Source organism: Nerophis lumbriciformis, linkage group LG27 (assembly GCF_033978685.3).
Source record: "Nerophis lumbriciformis linkage group LG27, RoL_Nlum_v2.1, whole genome shotgun sequence".
Taxonomy (NCBI): domain Eukaryota; kingdom Metazoa; phylum Chordata; class Actinopteri; order Syngnathiformes; family Syngnathidae; genus Nerophis; species Nerophis lumbriciformis.
Window position 1 is genome coordinate 29,653,568 of NC_084574.2, and position 17,227 is coordinate 29,670,794.

A 17,227-nucleotide genomic window follows, 5' to 3' on the forward strand; every position below is an offset into this window, starting at 1 on the left:
GTATTTATCTACTACATGTGGAAGGCTGGTCCGTGAAAATAATGCCTACAAAAGCCCGGACCCTGGTGCCAAAACGTAGGGGACCCCTTAACTCGAACCCTAACAGCTATCTACAAATGTCAACCTGATCTTAGAACATTTAACAAAGACAAAGCATAAAAAATACATTTTAAAAGGATTCTTAATCAGTAGCAAAGAATTGATGTTCTTCTCACCTGGGTAGAGCTGGTAAGAGCCAGTGTGGTGCCAGTGGTAGCGTATTCTAAGCGGTAGCCAAGCCCCTCCATCCATATTCACCCCAACAGGGCCTAACACGCTCCCTTGCAAGGTAACACGGCACCAAGAGGAACGCACACACCCTCCATCACAACGAAGACGACCAAACAAGGGGGTGAAAAGGTAGTCGAAAGAAATGGATGGGGGCAAAGACGCGACCGGGCTAACAACCTGAGAGAGTCGGGTCACAGCGCGCACGCGGCCACATGCGTGTATAATTACACGCGCCTACCAATGAGCTACTCAGTGGGTAAGCGATACATGCCTCCACAGGTCTTGACATAATTAATTATTTAGAGCTGAGGGAGAAGGGAAGGCAAAAAGACAAGAGCATGTACATGTATGCATGTGCACGCATGCACGTCAGTATTCACAAAAAAGTCGTTAAGTCAGACACCACTGAGTTTAAGGAGGCTTCAGGAAAGCACACAGGAAGAATCTTGTATTGACTGACCCTCCCGCCGACTAATATCTGCCTGAAACTTTGACAAATCAACTGATACGGAAATCATTCTCCAACTATATTTTAGATGAAAACCACACTATGACGTAAATATTTATTGTTCAATCTCTACGTCTTACGCTATGCCTTGTAGTGTTGTCCCGATACCAATATTTTGGTACCGGTACCAAAATTATTTCGATACTTTTCGGTACTTTTCTAAATAAAGGGTACCACAAAAAATTGCATTATTGGCTGTATTTTAACAATCTTAGGGTACATTAAACATATGTTTGTTATTGCAAGTTTGTCCTTAAATAAAATAGTGAACATACAAGACAACTTGTCTTTTAGTAGTAAGTAAACAAACAAAGCCTCCTAATTATTCTGCTGACATATGCAGTAACATATTGTGTCATTTATCATTCTATTATTTTGTCAACATTATTAAGGACAAGTGGTAGAAAATGAATTATTAATCTACTTGTTCATTTACTGTTAATATCTGCTTACTTTCTCTTTTAACATGTTCTATCTACACTTCTGTTAAAATGTAATAATCACTTATTTTTCTGTTGTTTGATACTTTACATTAGTTTTGGATGGTACCACACATTTGGGTATCAATCCGATACCAAGTCATTACAGGATCATACATTGGTCATATTCAAAGTCCTCATGTGTCCAGGGACATATTTCCTGAGTTTATAAACATAATATACATTTAAAAAAAACGAAAGAAAATGTTGTGATGCCAAAAAATATCGACGTAATCATAGTAGTATCGACAAGATACGCTACTGTACTTGGTATCATTACAGTGGATGTTACGTGTAGATCCACCAATGGCGTTTGTTTACATTTTGACGCTGGTGAGCTACGGTGTGTAGTGAAGCATGTTTAGCTATTCCTCGTCCTGCAGGGATGATACTTGTAAGAAACTTACTTTATTTGTCACCATGGAGGCGAGGATTAGTGATTTAGAAGTAGCTACAACACTGCCGACTGGGGCTGGAATTTAGCCGCTAGCTATAGCCATATCTTAAAGCTCCTCTTCCGGTGGGCGTTTCATTGTTATAACTTCACCTTTATCGTTAGTTTTAAGCAAAAATGCGTCCATTCTCCCTTTTCTGTCTACACACTGTGTCTGCTTGTAAGTATTCTGTGATTGTGCACTGCCGAACATGCTTGTCTGTTCGTAAACCAGCAATGACACGACGTGACAACGATGAGGGCGCAGGACCAGTACTTTTCAGAGGCGGTATAGTACCGAATATGATTCATTAGTATCGCGGTACTATACTAATACTGGTATACCGTACAACCCTAATGCCTTGTAGTATACACTGCTTTTAAACCTGACAACCATCACATTAGGAGAGATGGATTATGTGTTGACACGCAACAACATTCCAGCAAGACAATAAATATTCTACATTGGCAAGGTGTGTTGCGTTATATACAATAGATTCAGAGTTGAGTAACTCGGCATGGTCACCCACTGAAAATACATGTCACATTATGCAGCACAAAATATGACCCCGCACTTAAATATGTCAAAAATTGGTATCCATATCGATGAAAAGGTTAAACTATGGTGAATATAATCAAAATGTTTGAAGACAATATAATTTAACATACAACGACAGTGCATACACTCCTTCACCAGCTATTTGTCTTCCCCTTACTACCCAAAATCAATATTATTCTATAGTTTTGTACAATTCATATGATTTGGCTTTCGGAAGAAAAAAAAAATTCCAAAATGTTTCCCTTGTTTTCCTATACGCTACCGTCTTGGTTTTCGTACACCCGAACTTTGCACGTAACAAACTAGTCCGTGTTGAAGAATCAATCTCTGTGCTTCTTCTGATTGAATTTGACGGCAAAATAAGCCACCTTGGGGCCAAAAGGAAGTTGGAAGTGGCAGCACTTTGACGAAGAAGGTGAGAAACACTATTGAATTCAAGAAAAAACGTGTCAAGTATGGAGGTGGTATCCGTGTAACTCTCCCCTCTCCTCCACCCTATCCCCTTATCACTGTATTTTCCAACAAGAGTCTATAATAAAGGTAAAAGTGATGTTAAATGTTCATTCATCCATTTTATTCAACATTTATATATATTTTATATTGTTTTCTGCTTGAAAAATTAGAATTAGTTGATGAAATATGTTTTGTGTTAATATCTGTTGGTGTCTGGAATTAATTAATTTGATTTGCCGTATATTATTTCTCACAGGAAAATAGCCCTTATATTATTTCTCACAGGAAAATAACTTATACTAGGTATATACTGTATATAGGGTTGTCCTGGTCAGGTTTTTAATGTAAAATATTTAAGCAGTCCTGCAGCACATTTACTTCTGCAAAGTTGGACAGCCAGTTAACATGTACTGTATTTTCCGGACTATAAGATTTTTCCTACGCTTTAAACCCTGAGGCTTATAAAACGATGTGGCTAATTGATTAATTTGTCTTTGATAATGTCATAATGTTTTGTATTGAACAAATAGTTTCATAAATCACCCACAGAGACTAAAAAAGTATGTTATTGTTTGTGCTACGGCGCCATCTTTTGGACGAGTTTGCTCACTGCAGGTGCTGCAAGTTGAACCGTCTACAGCAGGGATGCCCAAAGTGGGGCCCGCGGGCCAAATTTTGTCCATCGTGTCATTTAGTTTGGCCTGCCAAAGGGTGGCTACCAAATGTAAAACATATTAATACCTACTCAGTGGCCTAGTGGTTAGAGTGTCCGCCCTGAGATCGGTAGGTTGTGAGTTCAAACCCCGGCCGAGTCATACCAAAGACTATAAAAATGGGACCCATTACCTCCCTGCTTGGCACTCAGCATCAAGGGTTGGAATTGGGGGTTAAATCACCAAAATGATTCCCGGGCGCGGCCACCGCTGCTGCCCACTGCTCCCCTCACCTCCCAGGGGGTGATCAAGGGTGATGGGTCAAATGCAGAGAATAATTTCGCCACACCTAGTGTGTGTGTGACAATCATTGGTACTTTAACTTTAACTTTAACTTTACTCATTGATGGCATGTCCGCAAGGCTGCACTGTACAAAAGTCAGTAGAGTCTATTGTAAAAACCTGGCAGCTCGGTTGCCAGAAATTTATTGTAAAATCATTAGTGGTTCCATTTTTCCATCTGCAGTAATGCACTGTAAAAACAGTAGCAGCTGCAGACAGCAGAATTTTAACCTAAAATAACAGTGATACAGTTTTTCAATTTGCAATAATTTGGTATAAAAAACACAGTAAATGTTATTGTAAAATTCTGGTGACCGAGATGCCATTTTTTTTTTAAATCGTAAAATCTTCTAATTTTTGTTTTGTTTTTGCAGGCTAACTAGTTGCTTGTGAATTTGAAACCCCTGAATGCGGGCTCCGGTGGATGTGATTTTAAAAAAAAAGGTAGCGTGTGCTTTGTATTACCTGGCCGACGAGGGAAGACTGCGGAAAACATCGGATGCTTTTGGACTGGCAAAGTAGACTGTATCAGTTATTGTCCGCCATGTATGTCGCGGACTCAACGTCTAGGTCCAGAGTATATAATGTCACCAAAAACGAATGGACAATGAAGGTGAAGGCAGAAGAGTCAGGAGTGTCCTGACCAGATATCGAGATCCCTAGATTGACTGATGTAAAATGTTCTATCACATTGTTTACTTTTACATGTCCAGTAAAGATGTGATTCATTTATGATGACTCAGGTGTGACTCACTACAATAGTAACAGTAACAACAGTAACAAATGTGTCCGCATCAATGATTTTATTGCATCATGTCCTTAATTTAATGAATTACTGTTACCACTAGGTGTCACCAAATCTAAGAGTAATTTCCCTTGATCAAACACGTTCTCTCTTTCTACACTACAAAACAACAAAGTACAGTATGTACTACGATTCGTGTTGATATGGTATCGGATTAATATCAGTATCGGCAATACTCAAGGTTGCAATATGGGTATCGTATCGGAAGTTAAAAACATGTGTTAATCAGAAACTTAAATACAACCTAAATGAGTTTATTTACATGTGTTTTAAAAGATGGTTTTAACAGAATTTGTGCAATATTTTTTTTTGCAGTCCCTGTTAATGCAAAGGCTGAAAAAAGCTCTCTGATTGTTCAGGTGTACCTATAATGAAGTAACTAGGGAGAAATCGCCTTAAGCGGATATGTACCAATACGTCTGCATCCCTTTTGTCTCCATTGTCACCCCCCAACTCCTGTTTTTATCTCCCATCTGTTTTAACAGAGAGGTGTCAAAGCACTATTAGAATATGCCCCAATCGTTGCCTTTGTTTGTCTTGCCACATGTTGAGCAGCGATATCTGTTTGAAAACACCGTGGCACAACAATTGTGCATGTGTGTTTTTTTTTACTGAACACAAACTTTTATTTCCTCCTGTTTAACCTGCATGTCCTCACTGAGAAGCAGGCATGATTTGAAACACGCTCAAGGAAACATAATGCCATCAGCATTCCACAATTTTGTTGTTCTTAATGTGTAATGACTATAAAAGCTTATTCTATTCTATTCTATAAAGAGCAACACATTGAAGTGTCTTGGTCCATACATCAGCTGCAACTGCTTCCCAAGGTTTCTTCTTTTTTCTTAGTTTTTTTTTCTTTTCTTTTTTTTCTTGCCCGGATGTGGGTCAGGGGATGTCGTTGCGGTCTGTGGAGCCCTTTGAGGCACTTGTGATTAAGGGCTATTTAAATCAATTGCAATTGATTGATTGATTGATTGATTGATTGATTGAGGTTGAGCAGGTCAAACTAGACCACTTTTTTGCTTTGTAATTTTTGTAATTAAAAAAACATCAAGATTCATGTGGCATAAAATAAAATGAGTATGGCCACAATCACACACTTCCACAAAACAATCTATTGCAGTGATTCTCAAACAGTGGTACGCGGGCTTCATCTAGTGCAGTGGTTCTTAACCTGGGTTCGATCGAACCCTAGGGGTTCAGTGAGTCGGCTCAGGGCTTCGGCGGAGGTCAAGACACACCCGACTCATCGTGTAAATAAAAACTTCTCCCTATCGGCGTATTACGGATACGACAACAGCAGAAGTCAGACTGATTTGCAAGTGTGTAATTTGTTGTGAGATTATGCACTGTGTTGGTTTTGTTCTTTGAACAAGGTGATGTTCATGCACGGATCATTTTGTGCACCAGTAAAAAAACATGGTAACACTTTAGTATGGGGAACACATATTCACCATTAATTAGTTGCTTATTAACATGCAAATTAGTAACATGTTGGCTCTTAACTAGTCATTATTAAGTACTTATTAATGCCTTATTCGGCATGGCCTTATTATAACCCTAACCCTCGAACCCTGGCCCTAACCCTCTAACTCTAAATCAAGTCTTTGTAACTTAGAATATGTTCCCCTAGTGTCTAAAATACTCTAAATTAAGTCTTTGTTACTTAGAATATGTTCCCCTAGTGTCTAAAAAACTCTAAATTAAGTCTTTGTTACTTAGAATATATTCCCCATACTAAAGTGTTACCAAAAACATATAACTTTGTCTTGAATTTGAAAAAAAAAAAAAAATTTTTTTTTTTTACTAAGGAAGGGTTCGGTGAATGCGCATATGAAACTGGTGGGGTTCGGTACCTCTAACAAGGTTAAGAACCACTGATCTAGTGGTACGCCAAATAATCTCTTGATTTGGTTTTGATTTCCTATATTCAAACAAAGTGTTACTGCTCAAACTGTACGTAATGTTTCAGAAGCCAAACATATTAAACATACTTGTTAAATAAAACATCTGCCTTGTTTTTAATGAATACTTAGCCCTACTACGCTACTGTATTTTATTGTTGGTCATTATGGTGGTACTTGGAGAGCCAAGTGTTTTCTGAGGTGGTAGAGGTGAAAACATTTTGAGAACCACTGATCTATTGCGTTCACCTAATTAAGTGATATGAACATGACTTTGAAATGATAGTAAAATCATAAGAAACTCACCTCCGTCGGAGACTGCAGTCGACTGTAAGTAAACACAGAAAGACATGGATTAGGATCCCTCGTCATCACAGACAAAATGACACGCATTCAAACTCGTGCTCATCCAGTAGTGTGAAGGTCAACAGGCATTTGGTCACACTTGTGACAGCACTTTCCACGGGATTTGACGAAGACTTTTACATTATGACACACTCAGGTCCTGAGTGGGTGGAATCATCTGTGAACTGGATGTGCCTGCTCTGCAGGAACACCTCCCGAGAGGGGTGGAGTTTACTTCAGCCGTCTGTCTGTGTGTGTTCTGACTAATTGACAGTGAAGTGTGATTTAAAAGCATTTGCATGTCTAACCAATTACAGAGAAAAGCATGGCAACAAACTGTCAATGCTGAAATATACTTAATTATACTTCATTGAGATCTACTGCAAAAGTTTTAATTTAAATGTTTTCCATTTTCTGTCCCGAATAGCAGTTTATCCTTAAGTAAAGATATTTGCAGACGACCTGACTGCCTTTTGCTCAGAACAGAAGCTAATACAAATAATAACGGAATAAATGAACAAATTAAAGAAATGCTTTGACAAAAACAAAATCTTTGAATCTCGGTGAAACTAAAATAATGCTATTCGGTAACAATGGAAGAGAAAGTCAAATAATACAAATACAAACAAAAAGAGTGGATGTTGACATGGAAAAATAAATCACATTTCTAGGTCTAATAATAGATGGTATAATGAACTGGAAATCTAGGTAAAACTTTAGTATGGGGAACATATACACCATTAATAAGTTGCTTATTAAAGTAACAAAGACTTCATTTTGAGTTATTTGGACACTAGGGGTTAGGGTTAGGGTTACTAATAAGCAATAATTCTGAGGTTATTGAGGGAAGACTTAGTTAATGGCTTACTGGTTGTATAATAAGGCCATACAGAATAATGCATTAATAAGTACTTAAAAATGACTAATTAAGAGCCAATATGTTACTAATTTGCATGTTGATAAGCAACTAATTAATGGTGAAAATGTGTTCCCCATACTAAAGTGTTACTGAAATCTAATATAAAAAAAAATACAACATAAGGTGTCAAGAAATACTTCAATAATGAATAGAGAATAATATGACCAGGACCAAAAATCACTCCATATTCTCTACTGCTGTGTTACCGTATCTGAGCAATTGTGTAAAAATGCGGGGAAATAACTACACAAGTACACTTCATTCACTAACCGTGTTAGAATATTAGAAATATTGAGAACATTCAAACCCTGTATTTATAGAATCAATCGTATTGAAATTCATTGATTTGGTGCATTTACAAACAGCTAAAATTATGCACGAAAACAAATTATAACCTGCTACCCAATAATGTACAGGAGAAATATAACCTTAGAGACAAGTGTAATTTAAAACATTTGTATGCACGTACAACACTCAACACCTTTAGTATATTAGTATGTGGAATTAAATTATGGAATGGATTAAGCAAAGAAGTCAAACAAAGTACTAATCAAAGTGTTTAAAAAAGTACAAAGAAGAAGAATCCGGATAAATATCTTGAACCTGATTTAAAAAATGAGATAATCTTATTCATCTCATTATGTAAATTTCAACTTACTTAACTATATTTTCATGAGAACTTGATTGAATAGTTATTTATTCATTTGTCTATGTGTTTGCCTTACAGGAAGTGAACAAACAAATATATCAGAAATCACTACAACAAGAAAAAGGGGTAGGATTAAATCAACTCTGCTTCTTCCTACTCCTGTAATGTGGGATGTGCCATATTGTAATTGAATGCATGTTTGAAATAAACAAATAATATTACCATAACCCTATTCTGTTCAGGGTGCATATGAGCTTGAGCCTATCCCAGTTAAAATTTGGCTGAGGGGTAGGATGCACCATGGATTGCTCACCACTCAGTCAAAGGGCTGTGCATTTTCATGATAATTACTATATTATAAGTATTATATTAATTATATTACTTTTGTAAAAGCAGAGTTTTTTATACAGCTTTTGTAGTGGTGCTCATTAGATCCAAATGATGTTTCCCCTAAAATATTACAGTAAAGCAGAGACTATGAATCACAAAAATGTATTGCATTCTTACACACATTTACCATTTTATAGGAGTGCCCCAAAAACTATGACTGTCATAGTTAACTTATCAATGCATCTGATTAACAACAAAGCCACATTAATCATGTATAAACAATGTTCCCTTTAATTTTTCGCGTGTCTGAGCAAACGCAAAAACTCCCTGAGCATTCAGTGGAGCACATGTGAGCAACATCAGACGTGCACACCGTGCCCATACCAGCAGCACACATGTCCCAAAGCTGACTTAATAACAATGTCAATGTTTATTATAATAATCAAGTGAAAGATGTCATTTCCATGAGATTATTTTCTAATATAAGTGATTTGGCCCACTTACAATGAAAACAACAACAAAAAAATCTTGTTTTTCATTAACTATGTACTAGTATTGTACGTCTGGGTGTGGGTCCTACTTTGGAAATAATTTGTAGCCCTTTTAGAGATCACATTAAGTTCCCCTTAAAACATTCTCATGTTGCACAATGAGATGTTAGCATGGCATAAAGTGTACATTCTTGTAACTTTCTGTCTGTGAAATACTGTATATCTTTTTATTTGCATTTATGGTAAATGGTAAATGGGTTATACTCGTATAGCGCTTTTCTACCTTCAAGGTACCCAAAGCGCTTTGACACTATTTTCACATTTCACCCATTCACACACACATTCACACACTGATGGCGAGAGCTGCAATGCAAGGCCCTAACCACTACTCATCAGGAGCAAGGGTGAAGTGTCTTGCCCAAGAACACATCGGACGTGACGAGGTTGGTAGAAGTTGGGGATCGAACCAGGAACCCTCAGGTTGCTGGCACGGCCACTCTACCAACTGAGCTATGCCGCCCCATTGTGTATTAATGCAGATTAATTATGCTATTTATTTTGACTGTTCATGCTTCTTTACCTTAAATGTGAATGGTTACCTGAAAGGTTGTCTTACAGTCAGTAATCAGGTCAACACATACGTCAGTGATTGAGAAGACTCTGACTGGTGTGTTCACTGGCAAATTGGGCTTCAGAATACACCCCGATGAGACTTACCAAGTTCTGTGCAAATAAATGAAGCGCATTCAAGTAAGACATTTAAAATATGTTCCCTTATGACATTCTGTTTGTGTCAAAATATTTTTTTAAAGTTTAATTAAATTAAGTAATTTACTGTGATTAATCATCCATCCATCCATTTTCTACCACTTGTCCTGTTCGGGGTCGCGGGGGTGCTGGAGCCTATCTCAGCTGCATTCGGGCGGAAGGCGGTGTACACCCTGGACAAGTCGCCACCTCACCACAGGGCCAACACAGATAAACAGACATTCACACTCACATTCACACACTAGGGTCAATTTAGTGTTGCCAATCAACCTATCCCCAGGTGCATGTCTTTGGAGGTGGGAGGAAGCCGGAGTACCCGGAGGGAACCCACGCAGCCATGGAGAAAACATGCAAACTCCACACAGAAAGATTAATCAAAACTAAAAAATGTGATTAATCAGATTTTTTTTTAATGTTTCATTTGACAACATTAACCACAATCACGACCTTAAAATGCTGGCATTTTGATTGATTTTTGCCAAAAGATTAATAAAAACTAAAAAATTTGATTAATCAGATTTTTTTTTTAATGTATCATTTGACAACATTAACCACAATCACGACCTTAAAATGCTGGCATTTTGATTGATTTCTGCCAAACTATGGTACATTTCCAAATTATATAATATTAGGGGCAATCATTTGTTTAGGGTTCCTCCATATTAAAAACAATTGTAGCCCTTTTTAAACCGCCCATAAAAGTTGGTTTGTTCATAGGTCGACGTTTTGTCTAAACAACATCAAACAGAGATGAAGTCCATCCATCCATCCATCCATTTTCTACCGCTTATTCCCTTCGGGGTCGCGGGGGGCGCTGGAGCCTATCTCAGCTACAATCGGGCGGAAGGCGGGCTACACCCTGGACAAGTCACCACCTCATCACAGGGCCAACACAGATAGACAGACAACATTCACACTCACATTCACACACTAGGACCAATTTAGTGTTGCCAATCAACATGAAGTCGACCTGCTAAATTTTCTAACTTTGGCGGTAGTTTCACTGTGTGAAAAACACATCCTTTCATGCCGGGACTGGAGTGTGAAATTTATCACCTGACACTTACTCACTTGGGTTGGAAGCATTTTTATGCCAGATGCTGGTGTGTCATATGCATATAATAATCTGACTGCATAATTCTGAAGTTGGAATGTGCACAGCTTTGCTGGGTTCTATGTGAAATGCACAAACAGGCGATGTGGAATCGAATGTTGATGCACCATTTTTGCGATATTTCTGTTAGAAAAAGCAAACCGTTGTTTAAAATGCAAAAGGTCAAAAATGCCAAATGGAAGACAAGCAACCAGGAAAGAGAGCAATCACGTCAATTTCCCCAAAAATTTTCATGACCACTTTTACAGTAAGCCTGTGTGGGTGGACAAAATTCAACAGAGACTTCCAAGACCCCAGTTAATCATTAGTATTTATGTAAAAATTGAGATGTCACGATCAGAGATTTATGTTGCCCATTCCGATACTGATCATCTATGAGTAAGATCGGCCGATACCAATACCAAAATTGATCATATGTATTAGGGGTGTGGGAAAAAATCGATTCGAATTCGAATCGCGATTCTCACGTTGTGCGATTCAGAAACTATTCTCATTTTTAAAAAATCGATTTTTTAAAATGTATTTATCCATTTTTTTTTTTTTTTTTAATTAATCAATCCAACAAAACAATACACAGCAATACCATAACAATGCAATCCAATTCCAAAACCAAACCCGACCCAGCAACACTCAGAACTGCAATAAACAGAGCAATTGAGAGGAGACACAAACACGACACAGAACAAACCAAAAGTAGTGAAACAAAAAAGAATATTATCAACAACAGTATCAATATTAGTTACAATTTCAACATAGCAGTGATTAAAAATCCCTCATTGACATTATCATTAGACATTTATAAAATAAATAAATAAAAAGAACAATAGTGTCACAGTGACTTACACTTGCATTGCATCTCATAAGCTTGACAACACACTGTGTCCAATATTTTCACAAAGATAAAATAAGTAATATTTTTGGTTCATTTAATAGTTAAAACAAATTTACATTATTGCAATCAGTTGATAAAACATTGTCCTTTACAATTATAAAAGCTTTTTACAAAAATCTACTACTCTGCTTGCATGTCAGCAGACTGGGGTAGATCCTGCTGAAATCCTACGTATTGAATGAATAGAGAATCGTTTTGAATCGGGAAAAAAATTGTTTTTGAATCGAGAATCGTGTTGAATTGAAAAAAAAAATTGATTTTGAATCAAATCGTGACCCCAAGAATCGATATTGAATTGAATCGTGGGACACCCAAAGATTCACAGCCCTAATATGTATTAACTGTATTATTTATTATTTATTTATTATCTATTTATGCTGAGTTCTATTGGCGGTTTAACAATGTCAACACAATATTTAAATAACATTTAGTTCCTTATTGTCCTTTATTGTATACAATTGTTTTACCAAACAAAGTAAATAGTACACGATAACTAAACAAAAGCAAAAACTACTAAATACTAGTAATTTAAATCCTTTGCTCACAAAGTCCTCCTGTGCCAGTGAGTAAACGGTGCCAAAAACAACAAAAACTATTTTGAGGTAATAAAAATGTGGACCTAATCACTCTAGTACCAATCATACTATCCTTGGTATCGACACCACCAATTTATGAATCAATCTGCCCTCTTACGTGTCGTGTGCGGACTGTGACAATGACGACACACCAACATTTGTTATTATATTATTCCCTTTCTAGATTCTTATTAATCTACTTGTTAATTTCCTGTTAATATCTGCTTAGCTTCTGTTGTAGTGTGGTTACATCTACACTTCTTAAACTTTACTAAGCACTTGTTTCTTCTTTCTGTTTAAAGCAGTTAGCTTAGCTATTATTTTAGCATACCCGCTCTCGGTGTGTAAAATGTTTAGCCTCGTCTTCCAGTGATAGTACTATTTGATAATGATATTTAAGTTACTGTGTTTGGAGACACATAATTACCTGCAAATAAATACAGTGTCAGCAGAGGAGATCATCATTTTTGATCAGCCTTCAAAGGCAATGGCAATCACGTACTTACAGTATATATCGACAATACTGATCAGTGGCCGATTTATTGGCACATTCTTCGTAAAAATAGCTGAAAATTGTTCAACCTCATTGTCTGCTTTGGCTACCTTGTGTCAAATAACGTTCAAAGTCAGCATACACATGAATAAATAAATATTACAGTTTGAGGAAAGCTAAAACTGTTTCGATAGGGAACCTCTACTGATCTGTGTTTGATGTTATATGGATCTGGCCCGTGGGTTCAGCAATGGTGTGTTTCACAGACCTCCTGACAAGTTCTGGCCCAGTGATTTTGACATGTGAACAGACTACCTGTCCAAGAAACACAAAGAGAAAACTGAGCCCCCCCAAGAAACAGCAACACTAATGATTTGAACCATATCCCTTGGCTACTCATGTGAAGTAAATGGTTGTGGTTACTTCCCACAGATTTACATCTATTGAACCTGCTGTCAACTGATTTAGATTGTAACCTTAGTGTATGGGAAAAATCCTGAAGAAAACCACTATAGTCCTCCAGTGGAAACCTTATTTTGAAGTGTGTAGTTCTGCAGTATTGTAGTGCATAGTTGACAGTACCACCAAGAAAGACAAAACCTAACAAAAAAACTCCATGTCAGGGGTTTTCAAAGTATGGTCCTATGAGCCTCTCTTCAAAAAATGTAATAGACCTTCGAGGGCAGGGATCAGGCCCGCAAACAGGTTCAATCCAGCCCGCGAGGTGAGTTTGCTAAGTGTAAACTTGAGCTGCATTTTTTAAATTAAAGAAACCGCTATTCTAAATGTGTCCACTGGATGTCGCAATAGCAATTCTGTTAAACAAGCAAATGGTTTATACCAAGTATACCAAGCAAGAGGTACACGGTAAAGCGGGGCAGTGACTCCTCCCCCTCAACCCAACTTAAAAAGAAACGGGAGTAAAATAAACAATTAGCAACCCCACTTAAAATGCTGCTTGAGACATCGCACATTGATATAGTTCTGTGAAAATTATTGTTTTCTGTGCAAATTTAACATAAGTGAACAGTGGAAATGCCAAATGAGGCAGTTGATACATAGAAGCGTTTTTATTTACAATATGCTTTATTTTGTTTTTTGTTCAATCCAAGATGGGCCGTGACTTAAAGTTTAATTGCTTTGTAGATAGACTGAGGTTAAATCTAAGTTATTTGTGTTCTTCATGGTGTTTTTAAAACTGCACTAATTTTTTCCTAATAATTTTCAACTAACTTGAAGTGTTTTTCCAAGAGGATTATTTGTGATACGTACATTTTCAGAATCCGCTTGTCCGAAATAAAACAAAGAAAATCTGAAGTTGACGTAGTTGTATTTTTAAGTTATTATGCCATAATCTGAAGTTGACGTAGTTGTATTTTTAAGTTATTATACCATGATTTTACGTGGTAATAGATTTTCCTCCATGCGGCCCCTCAGCTAAAATGAGTTTGACACCCCTTTTCTAGGGCATATTTTATGGTGTGTTCCCCTCTCGCCAAGCTTTGTTTATTTGCTCACCATTGGAACTAAAAATTTAAACATCAATTAATTCAGCTTAGCTGGTTTGAAAAAAAAAAAAAAATCAGTGTAAAGCTGCTCCATCTCCCATGAAGTCTTCTGAGACCTTACCTCACTTGATCCAGGTAATACATTAATAAAACATAACAAATTTGTGCATACTAGTCTACTCCATAGAAGAAATGTTACAGTCACCTTATAGTACATTGGTACCTCAACGTATGCGTATATATTGCCTTCCACAGCCAAGATAGTAACTCAAATCAGCATCGCCCATTGAAATTAATTTAAAACAGTTTCGTTCATACTTGGCCCTCCGAAAACACTATGATTTTAACTTTTAACATGTGTTTTAAAAAGAAAAACAGAGTTTTAAATAATAAATATTGCTTGAAAAACATAAACAACTACAGAAAACAAACATTGTAGGTGTCTCGTACAAGCTGCTTCTCTGTCGTGTAACAATACGAACTAGGAAATTCTCATTTATGTTGCGCACCGACATATTTGAGTGACGGACCGAAGAGGACAGAGTTGACAACCAGCGATATGTATGTCTATGTACCAAAGCTAATATTCGACCGTCCAGTTTTTTGAGTCAGGACTAGACTGAACAAACAGAAACACATCCAACGGCAGCTGTGGCTTCTCTATATTGTTATGCATAAATGTCATTTGGATCTTGGTGGCTGCAGCTTTTGCGATGCGGATTGACGTACAGCAAGGCTGAATCGCTGGGTTGGTTTTAGTTTGTTTCTCTGATTCCATCGTTCGCTTTTTTTCCTTCTCACTTAATTTTATGGTTTCGGTGGTTGGAGGGCAGGATTGTGTTGATTTCTGAGCTCCGATCTTTGAGCGTTGATATTTGAGCAGCGACCAAACGTGCACGTGAACTGTCTAATCAAAAGTTTGTTTCTTGTGTAGACGAAGCAGGGACAGCAATGTGTTTACTACTGTTAAAATGGCACAACCCTGTAACAAATATGACTAAAATCTGCGGCTTGTAACTCATAACAAAAAGCAGAGAGGCAGCTCGTATCTCAAATTTCTCGTAAGTTGAAGTACTTGTAAGTTAAGGGACCACTGTATAAGCAATTGTGTGTAAACACTAAACTAGATAATTATAATTCTGGCAAGCTTTTGGTTGAATGTTTGACCACTCCTCTTGACAAAATTGGTGCAGTTCAGCTAAATGTGTTGGTTTTCTGACATGGACTTGTCAGGAAGTCCATGTCAGAAAACCAAGACTTGTGGATGGCTACCAAAAGCGCCTTATTGCAGTGAAACTTGCCAAGGGACATGTAACCAAATATTAACATTGCTGTATGTATACTTTTGACCGAGCAGATTTGGTCACATTTTCAGTAGACCCATAAAAAATTCATAAAAGAACCAAACTTCATGAATGTTTTTTGTAACCAACAAGTATGTGCTCCAATCACTCTATCACCAAAAAATAAGAGTTGTAGAAATTATTGGAAACTCAAGACAGCCATGACAATATGTTCTTTACAAGTGCATGTAAACTTTTGATCGCGACTGTAGGTCTGGGGTGAAATACTATTGATAAAAATAATAATAAATGCAGCTGGGCTAGCTCATGTTGAACAAATCCATCCAATAAACAGGCCTACTAGTACAGTATACTGTACATTATATGATCATCCGAGTCATGTGAATGTTTTCCTTTTCCTCACTGAAGCTGCAGGATTCCCTGCATGACCATATGCTGTGTGTGTAATGACTATTTATTATTTTAAATCGCCTTTGGAAGAGCAGAGGTGGTTTCCCGTATGTGCAATAACGTTTGATAAGACCTAATGGTGGTTGACTGTGGTTAAAGTTCCACAGAGAGCAGATGAGAAACCTCAGTATGGATACTTGATCCCTTTGCTGATCTGAGAGTATCTAACTCACATTCCTGTGGTGTGTGCTTTGTGTCTATTGTAATGTGTGTGTGTGTGTGTGTGTGTGTGTGTGTGTGTGTGTGTGTGTGTGTGTGTGTGTGTGTGTGTGTGTGTGTGTGTGTGTGTGTGTGTGAGTGTGTGTGTTTTATATAGATGCATAAGTAAAAGCAGCCTGTTTAAGTAGACTGCATTTGTCTTCACCCCCAACCCAAGTCGACTTAAGTGTGATCACTTCCAGACTTCCCTTTCGTTGTAGTGCTTTGGCCCCCTGTAGAGGCCCCACATCTCCTCTCTCTTTTTCTACCCTCTTTTATCCGTAACCTTTTCCATGCTCCCTCCTTTGTCTGCCTTTTCTCCCGATCCAGTAGAATTCACAAACACTAATTAACACGTTACTTCTTGCATTTTGCCATTAGCACATTGTCTTCATTATTTCACCCTTGTTTCTACCTGTCCTCTGCCTCCAGCAGTTTTCCCCCTCCACCTGTAGCAGGCATATCCCAGTCATTCCTGACAACACTAGTGGGAAAAAGTGGGGTTTTTTGGGGGCTTTTCCCTTCATCCACAAACAACAATGTTGCTGGAAAATTTTACTTTGATAAAAAATAAATATAAATCCCAACAAATGATTGTGCTCACTCTTTGCCTCAATTTTGTAACTAGTGTAGTACTTACTGTGTGTGTAGCTTTGATAGAACTGACAGTTAGGTTAAACTTTGGTTCAGTGAAAATTAAAGGCCTACTGAAATGTGGTTTTCTTATTTAAACGGGGATAGCAGGTCCATTCTATGTGTCATACTTGATCAATTCGCGATAT

At 37.5% G+C, this 17,227-nt stretch overlaps 1 protein-coding gene across 4 annotated transcripts in view; it reads right to left on the bottom strand.

Annotated features, from left to right (window-relative positions):
* The window catches only part of rgs12b (regulator of G protein signaling 12b), a 137,566-nt gene that overhangs the window by 48,345 nt on the left and 71,994 nt on the right, over window positions 1–17,227 (bottom strand). For all 4 annotated transcript variants that reach the window (XM_061988201.2, XM_061988200.2, XM_061988202.1 and 1 more), the window contains exon 6: window positions 6,716–6,737. In XM_061988201.2, coding sequence (XP_061844185.1) covers window positions 6,716–6,737 — 22 coding nt within the window. The remainder of the gene's footprint in view (window positions 1–6,715; window positions 6,738–17,227) is intronic.